Source organism: Thermobia domestica, chromosome 2, assembly GCF_964235325.1.
Source record: "Thermobia domestica chromosome 2, izTheDome1.hap1.1, whole genome shotgun sequence".
Taxonomy (NCBI): Eukaryota; Metazoa; Arthropoda; class Insecta; order Zygentoma; family Lepismatidae; genus Thermobia; species Thermobia domestica.
In genome coordinates, this window is record NC_137455.1 from 318,171,510 (window position 1) to 318,187,307 (window position 15,798).

Here is a 15,798-nt window from a genome sequence, read left to right on the forward strand (position 1 = left end):
GTCATAAATGAAGATCTTATTCTATGTAAACTAACATACATTCATTATTTTTAGGCGTATTACTTTCAGAAACAAATATTTGAATTCAAGAAGAAATATGTCAAATAACTTTCAAGAAGCAAACAATATTATATTAGGTGAAAAGTCATAAAAATAATTGCCTGTTCACAATTTTTATTGGTAGATTACTTTTAAAAATCTTAGAGTGACAGGCTAAATAGAAATATTTTTTGTAAACAATATATTGTTCTTACTTTTAGTAACTAATAATATAGACAATCAAATGAAGAGCTTATAAATCTGTAACATAATAACTCTTTTATCTTGTTTCCATTCAAGGGCATTCAATTACACAACACGTCCATTTTTATATGATTCTCTAGACGCAGAAGCTCAGGAAGCTGGCGTATTAGAAGAAGGATTAACAGTAAATGAAATCTTCGAATCTTGGATTGTGCAACCAGGCTATCCTATTATCACAGTCACCAGAGATTATGAAGCAGGATCTGCGACAGTTCAACAAGTAACTTCGTAATCTGATATCTCATGTTAAGATGTTAAGATTTCTGTAATCTTATTAAGTACTTTACTTCCCAAAACAAAAACTCCGATATGATCTATTATATTTAAGTTTATATATATATATATATATATTATATATATATATAATTAGTACAAGTAAATATAGTACATGAGAACTTAGATTTTGCAATATAAGGGTCACAATATCATGACAAATTAGGTTCAGAACATTTCGTAACAATCAAAGCCATTACTATAACTTTTTATTAAGATATTCTGGTAATCTTTGGCGCTATAATTTCCCATTTTTCGAGTTTCTACATTTGATAATTAGGGTGAAATTATGAATACAAGGTTTCCAAAATTATAAATATTGTAATTTAGGAGAACTTTTATACTCAAAGTAATGTTTTTGTCAAATAATTTTAGCTATGTAACTTTAAATAAAAGAAACTGATGGTTGTGTACATGTTAAAAATAAGTTTTATTTTATACGAATTCCCTTCTCACTTTCATCTTGAGAGACATTCCACATATGTGTCCTGATCTCGGGCAGGAATAAGGAACCTTGTTTATCTGAATATTACATTTCTTTTCTAACCTAGTAATCTTGCAAATTGCTTTACCATCATCTACCAGAAAACCGCAAGTTGGATAGACATAAGCTTCACATATTGGAAATTGACTAAAACGTTTATACGTGCAGCGCCACTGACGCACCGTATCAAGAAGCTAAGAAAATTTACTGCATGAAATAGCATGATAGTAAAATATTTTTCTCTAATTAAAATATTACATATTTCTACTTCTGTAGATAAATTTAGCTTTATTAAACCTAAGTTACTGCATAAATAGTTAAAAAATACAACAACGTATGCCTATCCTGGTCAAGGAAAACCATAAAGAAATATTTGTAACATTTCTTTTTATAAATTGGAATCTTTTATATCCTAAAAATCAAGGTCATATCTTCAAATCTATTTTAATCGCCAATACTCCAAGTAGTGCTAGAGGAAATACACTTGATGCATTTAAATTACTGACATTAGATTCATATAATAATATACCTTAACAAACAAAACTAAAAAAATCTTATCAAAATTTTGGATTACTGAAGATATCATGTTTATATTGCTACTACTTCTTTGAAATTAAAATTTTCTTTAACAGGAGAGATTCTTCTCACCAGACTCAGCAACTTCTTCTTCCGATGAACTTTGGTACGTTCCGTTATCTTTTACGACGCAACAGGAACTAGATTTCGAAACTACTGTCCCCAAGGAGATTCTAAAGAGAGAACCAGAAGTTACACTAGAAGGATTACCAGGAGACGATCAATTTGTTATTTTCAATATTCAGGAAACAGGTTGGCTAATATATTTGAATTTTTTGAAAATATCGAAAATCGATTATTGAAAGTTATTTAAAAAGCACATAGTCTAGTTAACAACATTAGAGTAATGTGTGTTATATTTACATACATAAATATGACAGTAAACATAATAATAATAATAATAATAATAATAATAATAATAATAATAATAATAATAATAATAATAATAATAATAATAATAATAATAGATAAACACCAACTTTATGTTTAGAATTATATTCAGAAACTGTTATAACATATTTCGAACGAAAATAAATGAATATTTAAAAAATAGCATTAAGGTGTAGTACTACTGGTAGTCGGTATCAGATCTTCAAATGTGATCATAGATTAGTGAAAATGTTATGTAGATCTTGTTTCATCCACTTCTATAAGAAGAAATGGCATTCTCAATTACCTATTCCGCTTTAGAGAGTAATATAATGGAAAATACCAGAAATGATTACAAGGTCGTACCTACAAAGACTTCCTTGATACGTAAGGTATATGAACAGATATCTTAGAAGCGTTTTGTAGTAAATAAATGTATTGTGTTTCTTGCGTATTTGAGAAAGATTTGCCACCGAAAAGCAAGTAAGGTGATTGCAAACATCTTGAGTAGAAATTGTCCCTAACCCAATTCTTATAATTCTATACATAATATTCTTTTAAGATGTGCTTTCTTAAATTTTATTAGTAACATTGATTGAATAGAATTTTCTTTGTGAATTAGTTTCACTTCTAGATTATAAATGTTTCTTTCCTAATACTGCACAATAGATAAGAAATTAAATATGTATGTAATCTTAATGCCTGGTTGTTCAGGAAAACTGATAATATAAACATAGTCCTATCACTGAACAGTTTCTCAATCGTAATTGCACTGTGTAACGGCGATGTAAATGAACATTTAGATACCAGTAAAACAATTTAATAATTAATATTGGTATTTACTACGTTACTCACGCCTTATTGAATCTTTCGTTAATGACAGAACTGAATTGTATAGAGTTGATTCGTCATTCTGCTCTATCTTACCACTTCTACAACTGTGTAGGAACAACATTTTTTCACTTCTTTAACCCACATATAATATGGCCTCAATATTGTTAATTTTAGCTATCATAGTAAATTGATAGTCTTTTTAGTGTTGCCAAGTAACTATAAATAAAAGAAAATAGATAAATCACATTTTCTAGTTTTCAAATTTCTATTATCTAGTGTCCACAATTGATTATATTAATTTGAGATAATTGTGGTGTCAATGTCGCTAGAATTACGTTGGGATATTCCCGAAAACTTTTAAAACGTCTTAACAAATAGTTAATTTTTAGGAATTACCTCAATATATCGATGTAAGTTTTGGACACTTCAAGATAAGTGCAGCCAAATCCACTTTTCCAATTTATATATTCTATAGAATGTACTAAATATGATTTACTGGCAACTTAGTGAAGTATTATTTTAGCCTATTATCTAGAATTTTATTACAACTGAAGCAAAAATGTTACATGATAGTAGTTCATGGTCCTCTATATTTTGTCTTCAATTTATTCTACAACATATCCTTATTAGACAAATTATATAAAAGGCAAAATGATATGAGAGTTTAACTAGATTAAGATCAATTTAAAATGTACAGCACTACCTTTGGGGGAGTGGTTCGACTGCATGAACAATTGGTAATATCAAAGCATTTGTTGTACCACAATCAACTATACATAGAATTGTTAATAGACTATCGTGTATGTCAATACCAAAAGGGGCTGTAACACCGTTATATGTCTTGGTTAACATATTTAACTATTATTTGCATCGAGAACAAAATAAATATACTAGTATATTGTCAAAATAAATGTACCAATATACTATTTTTATTGTCATTATGAAATGTGTTAAAGGTTGAAGTAGTTACTGTGCGAATAACATTTTTGACAACAATATTTCATTCAAAAAGTATATAATCGTCTACACTCCACAGCTTAGTATGGACTACTAACAGTCTCATTTATGAGTAATAATAAGAATAGGAATAACACAAAGTACTGAAATAATCTTATGCGAAGAATAACTTGTATGAAAATATTCTGAAATGAAAGAACTTTAAACAGTAACATTTTTGGGGAGATTAAATAAATTTACATGAATCTAAATTTTGTTTAAACGAAACAACAAATATCGCTACTTAATGTGATATTTTCAGGATACTACAGAGTAAACTACGATCATCAAAATTGGGAATTGATTGCAAACTACCTAAATTCGGATGATGGTTTGAACATTCATGTTCTAAACAGAGCTCAACTTTTGGACGACACTCAGGATTTTGCGAAATATGGAATGCTTAATTATACGGTGGCACTTGAGTTTACTCGTTACCTCAGGAGTGAGGTAGAATATGTTCCTTGGGTTGCAGCATTAAGGGAGCTGAATTATTTTGAAGTTCAGTTTAGAAATACATCTTTGGAGGAATTATATAAGGTTAGCATAACATTATTCTCAATAAATCCATTTAATTATAACACTGTTAGAGTTTTAAAGAATAAGTAATCCAATGAATCGTATCATGGAAACAGTTACATTGTGTATTAGTTTACAAATGCACCAGTCACTTTAGGCAGTCACTTTAAAATTCCGTAACTTCATAAAGTTAATTTATAATTAAATAAGCTTTTACATATACATGTAACTATGTAAAATTATATTTAAGGCGATTCTTTGATTTGTAGTTCGTCAGGTTTCCTCAATTTGATTTGATATGACTCGAGAGAAATATGATGTATTTACTTCTGAAATTCCTGTCGTATCTACACTTAAATATCTCGTGAGATATATTTGTATTTCAACTATGAATATATTAATATCCACTTCACAACGAATGTTATTAATTTTATAAACTGCAGCGGAATATCTTACAGTGTATCTGTTTGGTTGATTTCGCATATACTTGTTCTATTTTGCGTTGCTTAAAGTGGATTTGTTGCGTTTACAATAATCAGCTTACTCATAATTTGCATTAGTAATATATGTTACGATCAATTTTAATAACCGTTGGCTGTTCCCATACATTCAATGTATTATTCCAGTATATCTCTCCTAATTTTTAAAATATTTCTTCTTTAATGTTCCTTTGTATGAAACAACATGGTACATAAAAAATGTATTCGGAAAACATAGAGGAGAATGAAGGACAAAGCTATACTGTCTTGAGAACACAAAGCAACAAGAATGACATATAGCATCAAGGGCCAACGAACAGGTTAGGTAATTAATTTAGAATCCAAAATCAGCAATTTTGATGAAGTAACGAATTAAGTTTCCACAGAAAATTTGAAGAGAAGAATCAAATAAAGGTAAAATACAATTTCTCTGTGGAAAAATTCCAAGAAAGCTGAATTTTTGGGTGTGTCTTTAGATTGAAGTCCTAAGAAAAATGTTTTCCATTAAAATCTGGTTTGTCTTATTATTAGGAAATTTGTATCCCAGGAAACTTGATACAAAAATGATTCTTTTTTTGTGTGAATAACCGTTTTGAAATATTTACACATCAGGCATATATATATATATTGTAAATATATTTGTATATACTGTGTGTACTGTGTGAAATATTTTAGAAAATGTTGGTTAGTTCTCCAGTAGAAGTTGAATTAATATTAAGCAGATATGAGGTGTGTTTACTGTTATCCTCTGCCACCTTGAATTCAAGTTCGTTATTTCAAACGGAGACATTGTCATGCAGTATATCAAATTAAACCCTCTTTCATCGTGAAACCGAATTGTGAGGATCAGTTTGCATACGTTTTAAACTTTCATAGTTCTGACAGATTTTAGGGTAGAGTATGGACAATTCGGGATATTTCTATAGGAAAGATTATGTGCCATAAATATCTTACAATACCACAATAATCACATTCATTACTAGGAATAACATTTGTGAACCACAAAACAAATAACACAACGATAGAATTCTTCCTGTTGGTCAATGTTCTACCTACTTCCGCAAGTATTTACTCCACGTACGAAGCATCCTACGGAGCATCCTACGAAGCATATCAAGTAAATATTTATGTACATTTCTTAGGGATTCTACTTTTTGATAAGCGACTTTATTAATTTTACAACAACACAAAATACATTTCTGTTGCTCATACAGGCAAAATTGAAAGAAATTAGATAAAAATACAGTGGTGACTAATCTTTCAATTTATCTGAAAAAAGTACATTAATCTAGCGGACAACATTGTTATCATAATGAGGTGATATGTCATCATGTTAGCAATAGTCGGAGAGCGTAATATATCCATTAAAGAACAAGTATAAGAGTGGTTACCAACATATCTCAATATGTCACAGGATCCACGATTTCATCAACGAAGATAGGTCCAATAAATTTCTCACCTCCTAAATTACACCATAACATTACCTTACCTACACCTTGCATCTTCGTTATATATATTCAGTGTGGATTTTTGTTAGTCTAGTAGCGAATATTATGTCAGTTTCATTTGCCTGTAACATGAAAGTTTACTTCATTACTAAAAAGAATTTTATTAGGCAAAAAAACCGTGCTATCTGCTCCAACACAAACACGTAAAACTTCATTCGTCGATCAGTCATCCAAGACCACTTTTTCTTGAGGCTGATTCTTGTAAGGGAGGACTCTCTCCCTGCTGAAGATTCTTTGGATATCGTATTCACTATTCACTATTCACACTAACATCGTATTCACTCGATATACGTCGTACATTATTTTTCAAACTCTTAACCAACATACCCAATACAGCTGATGATGTGTTCAGATCAGTTGTACTTCATGGTCTTCCGGTTCAAGATAGATACACGTCCGATTGAACGAAATGTACGTATAAGATTTCTCATGGCATTATCTGTCAACGGGTTTCGATTGGAACGTAGTGCGTTGTAGTCAGCTGATATTACAGTTCAGCTAGTCCTCCAACGAAAAGTATGATTCATATGTTCTCTCTACAAGTTAATATCTCGACGTCTTAAATGCAGAAAAATAAAAGTAAAAGCCAATCAGTTCCAGTGTTAGAAAATGCTTCACAAATCATTGTTTCGCATCTACGTACAGAAATTGTAACATATGCAAATGCCATTTAAAACATAGGCAATTGTTAGATGGAAACAGAGGCTATGTGGAACATATTCTGTTATAGCATTTGCTTGCTCTTTTTCGGTTTATAGATGTTCTACCTAATGAAGAACATGACTGTTGTAATGTTACAAGAAGTGTATGGTGCGTAATCATTTCCTTTACAGCAACTCGCAAAGTACAAACGATATCCTAAAATTGGTCTTAAGTGCCAAACTGCTACAGTATACGTAAACTAAATTGCACTATTCCATTTATCGTTGAAAGAGGGTATATTTGAAATATTGAATGACCATATTTCCATTTGAAATAACGAGCATGAATCCAAGTTGGCGGAAGACGATCATAATCACGTCACAACGCTTCCGCATCTCCCTTCAGTACTGATGTCATTTGTAGTTCAGATCCAACCCATACGCAGTTTGTAAAATATTCTGACCAGTCCGCACCGTATTTACAGTATATATACCATACACTCTAAGACATGTTTATTAACGAAATTTTCCTAAATGCTTACTTTTACAAGAAAAAGAAACGGAACCATTCATGTAGCAAATTTTCTGGACTAATTCTTCTAATGATCAACTTTGAAGTAGGATCAATAGTTTATGGAATATTAATGGAATAAAATCTTTCCTGACTTCAACTCGCTACTAAACTTTTAGCAGGAGTGAAATGGATGGAGACGTTTGATATATTGTTTAAAATCACAATGTTAATTGTTCAGACTAATTTCTCAACCAAAGTGATTTTGTTTATATTTAATAAATGTTTCGTTAAAAAACGTCTACGACATATTAAATATACTTTATCAGAAGAATCTCGACATGTAATAATTTATTGTTGAGAACGAATTTTTCAAACAATTTACTCAAAATCAACTCACAATTTTGGTCATATTTTATAAACTAATATTTTAGTAATAATCTGACAATATAGGAAACACTGAATTAAAACCTTCGGCATTAATATTTCGTTCTTGCTCGTTCTCAGTTTTAAAAATCAGTTTATAATCAAAATATCGTGTTAGTTGTTATTGAGCCTTCAATTAAACACGACCATTTTAACTATAACAAAACAAGTCTCCTTAGACATAGTACAGAAACGTATTCTTATATATATGTGGAAACTGTATTATAATAGTTATAACTAGATCAACCTAAAAGCATAAAAAGCATAATAGCAATTTAGACATATGGTTGGTATCTTAAACATACTTGTGGTCGTCTAAGGGGCCAGAAAAATCTAATTTTAAAAGCATAGTAAAGCATAATTTTAGAAAATAAAGCATAATTTAAAATATATAGCACAATTCTTGGACAATTATATTTAACTGCAACTTTAACATACTTGTATTAATATTTTTTTAAATCAATATTTACAATGCAAAATCATTGAGAACATCACAATGCAACAATGAAAAGCTTATCTTTATTTCTGTAAATTTTTCGGTATAATCCTTTGATGTGGAGAAAAGAGAAAAGAAAAGAATAAAACTTTCCGCCAACAATGAATAGTACCCAAGAGCTCCACACTATATTGTTATGTGTACCTCGTGAACTTGAGCACTTTCTGCACTTTTTGGTGGCATCGTTTACTTTCCATTTCTGTATATATGCACCGATAAGGCGCACACAAGTGATAGAAAAAACTGACTCGAGTAAAGCATACCTCTTTACAGTGCACTAAGTAGAAAGTTCATTAAATATGAAAGAAATTGCTTGCATAAAATATTAATAAATGGATCAAGATAATTAGAATACTTAATGTACATTCACAGTAAATATTACACATTATACACGATTAATGTAAACAATGATTGAAATTAACAATAAAGCGTAATTAAACAAAAAAATAAAGCATAATGTGGGTTACTCTAGTTATGAAACAAAAAGTAAAACATTATTGTGTGTGATGCACAATGCACGAAATTTGTAATGATTTTCATGCACACTTATCTAATTAAAAAATACTTTCCTTTTCTTTAGAGTTACGTCCTATATCTTCTTCAGTCTGTGTATGAAGATATTGGATTTGATGATGTACCAGGTGAAGAAGGAGTAAGAGCTCTCAACCGAGTGCAAATTGTAACTGCTCTTAATGACTTTGGGAACAATGACACTGTAGAAAAATCTAAAGCAGTGTTTAAACAGTGGATGGACTCCCCTAATCCAGACGAGGAAAACCCGTAAGATTTGCATACATTCGTTACCTTTAGCAATATTTAATTTATGCTGAACAACTATGTATAACCATAGAATGCACACGCAATTAGTGTTAATGCGTACTATCAATGTAAGAGAAAACCAGCTAATACTTCCAAATGTAATTATGAACCTATTTATGAGCGAACAAAGTTACATCATAGCATATAAGAGTACACAGTGACTATTTCTATATTATTTACAGTACCTCTAATTATCTTTTTGCAAATGAAACATACGTATCCTTTCTGTGCCACGCATAAACAGGTATCCTGCACTTCTTGCAAAAGGAACTTTCTTTTTCGGGCTTCGTTTCTAACAAGGAACCCCTCTGAGTGCGAGGTCGGGAAAGCAAGAAATCGTTGGAGGCATTAAAAGCTCCTTCCCATTAAATAACTGTATACAAAATATTAGCTGTTAATGGCCACCACAGGAGGAACCATGGGGGCTTTATGAAAGACAGACGCATGTGATTCAACTTCAGGAGGACGTGATAGACACGAGGCAGAAGGAAGAAATGTGAATTTTTGGAAATGAATAGACAATTCAAAGATAAGGAATACGTATTACATGAAAAAAAAAAACTAGACAACGATAGGGCCGGGGAATAAGCTCCGGAAGTGATTCACATTCGAGGAAGTGAAGGAATGGTATCCGGTCACAGCAGAAGTTGACAGAGCGACTGGGAAACGTTGTTAAGGGCGACCGAAGCACCAGTAGGTACTGACGGCAAATGCGTGTTAGTAGTGGACAAAACGTAGATGGGTGCGCCCGAGAGGTAGTCGGATAGAGTGGAAGATGCGGACAGTAAAACACGTGAACGGGCAGTGACGAGTGTGGCAAATGCAAGAGTGTAGTGATTTGTTTGCGTGTATCACAAAATGTAGGTGGCAATGGAAAGCGTTAATAGGGCTAATATTGCATGGTATATGCAACAGCAGTTGCCAAAGTTGATATTTCGCGTGCCAAGAACAAAGGAGATATCCAATATGGAAAATGAAGTGGCCAATGAAATTTTCGCATTTTTACAGGACGATACAGTTGATTGCATAATAAAATATACTCTGGATTGTGACGATAACTTAAAGCTGGAGGCACATGAAGACAAGGTGTATAATAGAGACAGGGATGCAGCAACCGATAATGAGGTTCGATCGTCAAGGTAATGTCATGGGCAAATATGGTTTAGGCGAAAGATATGAAAGGGAAGACGGAGTGGTGAATTTTTGTAGACAGAATTCACTAGTAATTGGGAATTGCGAAAAACTTTCCCGGGATGACGTTTTCTCTTATCACAATCTTGGGCTGGACGAAGTGAATATTGAATTAATACATGTAAGCAGATAGAAAGTTGGTAACAAGATGTTGAATATTGAGAAATTGAAAAATGCGAAAGTAAGAAATAGAGCAAGGGAAGAATTTTACAAAAGAAAGTACGAAGGCATTGAAGAATTAGAAAGAGCTGAGAAATATGAGGAAATGTACAAGAAGATGAAATCTATGGAATTTTTGGAAGATACAAGGGTATTAAGGTAGCAGTACAAAATAAGACTTGGAAGGCAGTCAGCGAGAGAAATGAGGTCTTAGCAAGATGGAAATAATATGTTGAAGACTTAAATGAGAATGAGAAGAGACAGTATGGCTTAGATGCGAAGCAGAACACGAAGCAAACGAGGAGGAGCAATAGTTTAGTACTCTTCGTGATGAGTTTGTAAAAGCAATATCAGAGGTTAGGAATGGAAAATCAACCGAGAGCAACCAAGATAGATAATATACACATTGAAACATTGGAGACAAGAGCATGAAAAAATTCTTCCGACTCTGTGATGACATATATAAAACAGAAGAGTAACCAAAACACTTCCTGAAGATGATCATGATGCCGATGGTTAAGAAATTGAGAGATTCAATTGAGAGAGAAATTGAGAAATTGAGAGAGACACAAAGAGATTTGAGGACTAGAGAACTATTAGTCCCATATCTCAGACAATAAAAATTTTTCTTGCAATTCTGAGCAGAGGATTGTGTGCAAGAACGAATTAAAAAGTTGAGTAGGAAAAGTTCGGTTTGAGGAGAGGTAAGGGCACAAGAGATACAATTGTGTTATTATGAGTGATCGGAGAAAAGTTTATACAAAAAGAAGGCGCATTTCTATTTATTGAGCTGGAAAAGACTTTTGACCGCGTGAATTGGGTCTTACTGTTGGTAGTTCTGAAGAATGTTGAGTTGAAATGGCAAGATCAAAGACTCATGAGACACTTATATATGAATCAGCAAGTAAGTGTTAGAATACAGGAGGAAATGACAGAGAAAATGCAAATGGAAGATCAGTTCCATAGGCATGCTCTCCCTCACCAACAATATTTAATATCTATCTACAAGAGATAATTAAAATAGATAATTAACATAACGAAAACGGACTTTCGCCAGGAGGTAGAATGATTAGATGTATACGGTTTGCAGATAATATTGCGCTTGTTCCGAAATCTAAAGAGAATATGAATAAAATGTTAGAGAACTTGAGGAAGGGCTGTGAACAATATAGGATGAAAATAAATGTTAGAAAGACAAAAGCTATAGTGATTGGAAGGAAGCAGTCGGCCTCCAATATTGAAGTAGGAGGGGAGAAAGGAGAACAGATCTAATTTTTGATACCTAAGTAGTATTATTAGTGATGATATGAAGGGCGAAAGTGAAATAAAAAGAAGAATAGGAAATACGTAAGAAGCATTTATGAGGTAGAAAATACTATTTTCTGGGACCTTGAATAAAGTGTTGTGTAAAAGACTCATAAAATGATTCGTGTGGAGTATTTTACTCTGTGGGTAAAAAACATGAATATTACGCAAAAATGATGAAAAACGAGTGAAAGTGTTCGAAGTGTGAGTGTGGAGAGTAATTGTAAGAATTAACTTAATCAAGCGGAAAACGAATAAGAGGGTGTTAGAAATTATGGTGGAGAAGATAACTATTTTAGATATTATTAAGAAGAGGAAGACAAACTGGTTGAGACATTGGCTAAGAAGGAACTGTATCGTGAAGAACGTGCTAGACGTTATGGTGGCAGGAACGAGACTGGGTGAGGGAGATTTATATCAATGGACGTTACCGCATCAGAAAAATTGTACGGGAAGACGAAGAGGCTAGCGGAAGATTGTGGAGCATGGAAGCTTCTGAGTTGTGGCACGTGACATGCTGATTTTTTCAGAATACCTATGATGATGATGATAATGAATACTTCTGACCCCTTTTTAGTATTGTCCCCGAAATCTACCACGATTGTACAAAATATTCATAATCATACCAATTCTTTTTACGTTCGAGAGAGCCTTTGGAGACGAAACAAATGGCGGAGAAAGGGCCAAATCAAGCTAATACTGTTCTAACAATTTACATTTATTACTAAGAAACAAATGAACAGGAATAATAGTAGTAATAAGGGTAGTATCAAAAGTTTACAATGTTCAAAATAATAATAAGAGCAAATATGTACAGTCATGTCCGAAATGATTGTAGCATATCTATAACAGTCTTCCTGTAAGAATATAATTTGATAATGATTTTGTAGGGTACTTTTAATACTGATACTATGTGTGTATATAATCGGGAAAGGTATATTTGTCGTAAATTTCATAGAAAAAAACATAAATACGAAAATTAAAATGAGTGAAACAAAATGTTGCTAAATGGACCAGGAAATTTTATTTTCGTTATATTCTTCTTGTTTAATGGTTTCTGACATAAAATTTAACACACACATATCTTTGCTGATTATACACTTAGTAACATTATAAGAAATACCGGGCTAAATCGTTATCAAATTATATTAATACATCATATTTATGAACATGTGATAATAATTTTGGACATGAGTATATATGAAAATGGAAAAAGTAATAAGATACATGTATAAGGAAATAGAAGGTTAAAATAGATTGAAACCTAAAAGTTACATACATTTGAAGCAAACGAGATATAAAATTTATTACATTTGAAAATAATGGAAAGAGAAAATAAATGCACACGATTTATAGAGTGACATAAAAGTGCACATAGGTTCAATGCTTGGAGGATAGTCGCTATCATGCTAGAGAGTAATCACTGTTTGTATAAGAAATCAAGTCTATATATATATATATATATATATATATATATATATATATATATATATATATATATATATATATATATATATATATATATATATATATATATAATATTCCTACACTTGTTTCAATAGGTGTTCTGGCTTCTCTATTATTAATATTATTATTGTTAATGTTATTCTTTATATTATTTTTAATACGATTGTTATTATGATTAAATTAACAATAAATATCTTACCATTATGCTAGTATAGAGTCTAACAAGGGAACATTCTGATTTGGTGAATTCAATTACTGAAAATGATTGTTAGTATTGGATTCAACACCAAAGGGAACAGAGTAAAAGAGGGTGTTTAGTGGCAAAGCACATACAGGGTGGGAGATAAATAAGGGCAAAATGCGAAAATAGGAAGTAGAAAATGTGTAGAAATGCGATATTAATTTTGAAACAAGTAGAGTGATTAAGGTCAAATGTTGAACAAGAGCAATGCATGTAGAGCTCCACTAAATAGACGTAATGAATCATCTGGGACATCTGAAATCCTGCAATGTTGGAATTAGCGCAAGAAGAATATACGGGAAAGGGGTCATGTGACATATGGCTCTTGACAGACACCGTCTATTGAAATTAATAGTTACCAATACAGTTTGAGACTTCTGTTTAATTACACCTGTTATATAACTTAAGAATGATTGTGTGGTTGATACAAAAATGGAGACAACAGTAATCACATTTGAAAACGATAAACATGGACAATCGGGCTCATCAAATCTGTTTCCGATATTGAAATTGAAGCAGTAGTCGACAGGTGTCATGAATGCGCCTGGTGCTGTTTGGAAATAACCAGTTTTGTAGAAAGTATATCTAATTATAGCTTGGAACCTTGGTGCTGTAAACTGGAAATGAGTGAGTGATTCCAAGTTAATGAAGTTGTCCAGTTGTCATATGTTCAAGTCAGATGACAGAGAAACGAGGTATGTTATATATTTTACGAAATTCTTATAGGAACGAAAGAACACATCGAGCGGTTGTATGAGTGACGTACAACCATCAGAGATAAGGAGTCAGGTAAATTCTACATTGTCCGGTTTCTAAACCAATTCTTCATTTTTATTGGTTCTCTATGAATGAAGAACAGCAGTTTTATCTGCTCTATACAAAGCCAGAAAACGGCAGTCATGAACTCTTTCAGGTTTCCTTGGTAATATTTGCACTTTTGTCGGCATACTAATGAATATTGGGTGGATTGGGATGTTTGCTGGCTGGAAAGTGGCTTCCTTCACACTTGTGATTGTTCCTCATTCACATCACATTTACGACAGTATTGCTACATTGCCACAGCGTGGAACGTGTTACAGAGATCTTAAACTGTGTTGGTTACTATTAATTTTAATAGACGCTGTGTGTCAAGAGCCACCTGTCACATGACCCCTTTCCCGTACATTGTCTTACGCTAATTCCAACATGGCGGTTTTTCGGATGTTTCCCATAATTCAGATTGCACCTGTTCAGTGCAGCTCTACAGGCATTCCTCATATCTAACATTTGACCTCAATCCCTCTACTCGTATTATAATAAACATGGCATTTATATACATTTTCTGTTATATCTTCGCATTTTGCTCTCACTTATCTCTCACCCTGTATGCAGTCTGACACTAAATACTCTCTCTTTCTCTGTTTCTTTTAGCACTGAATCCATCCAGTACTAGCAATCATTTTCAGCAATTGAATTCACCAAGTCGGAATGTTCCCTTGTAACTACTGAACACATCTCATTTTCAAGACTACGAATAAAAGTACAATAACGCAGGCATCTCCGCCTTAAGATCATCAGAATATTATGTTTATTATTGTTTGAAGTTTGTAAATTATATTACTTTCATTTTAAATTAAAAGCAAACCAAATATATTATCAATGAGTTTTTATATGATGTTGTTCGCTTTGACGTTTCAAAGGCCTTTGATGCTAAACAAAGTTGCTTGTTAACAAACTTTCCTATAAATATAATATTCATAGACAGATCCTCTCTTTCCTAGATCGTTATCTCGGAGGGTGATAACAACGAGTTACTCTTCCTGGATCTCTATCTTCCTAGTCTCGTCTTATCCATAGTCCGTCAGAGGAGCTTGCTTTGTCCACTTTTGTTCTTGCTGTATATGGACGATTTACCTAATATCTTTTCATCCTCTTCATCAAATATTTTCACTGATGATTGTAAACTCTTTAGAGTCATTATCTCTATAGATGATGCTTCTTTACTGTAGGCTGACATAATGCTAACAAGGAATGGACACGAACATGCCATCCGAATAAAACCAAAGCCATTCGATAAACATAACAAAGATATGTTCATGCACAGAACATTAGGTGCCATGGACAAAGGAGTGAGTCCCCGGGGCCAATTAACCCTGTTAGTATAAAGAAAATTGTAGACTCGTAGTGAAATAGTTATTTCTTCAACACTTTATTGGAAAGTC

The 15,798-nt window shown here is 32.4% G+C and overlaps 1 protein-coding gene across 1 annotated transcript in view; it reads left to right on the forward strand.

The window, feature by feature from the left end:
* Nucleotides 1-9,199, forward strand: part of LOC145679496 (membrane alanyl aminopeptidase-like) — a 69,695-nt gene extending 60,496 nt beyond the window's left edge. The window contains exons 10-13 of the mRNA XM_081750075.1: nt 340-523; nt 1,693-1,888; nt 4,098-4,375; nt 8,996-9,199. Coding sequence (XP_081606201.1) covers nt 340-523; nt 1,693-1,888; nt 4,098-4,375; nt 8,996-9,199 — 862 coding nt within the window. The remainder of the gene's footprint in view (nt 1-339; nt 524-1,692; nt 1,889-4,097; nt 4,376-8,995) is intronic.
* The last annotated feature ends 6,599 nt before the right edge of the window (nt 9,200-15,798 follow it).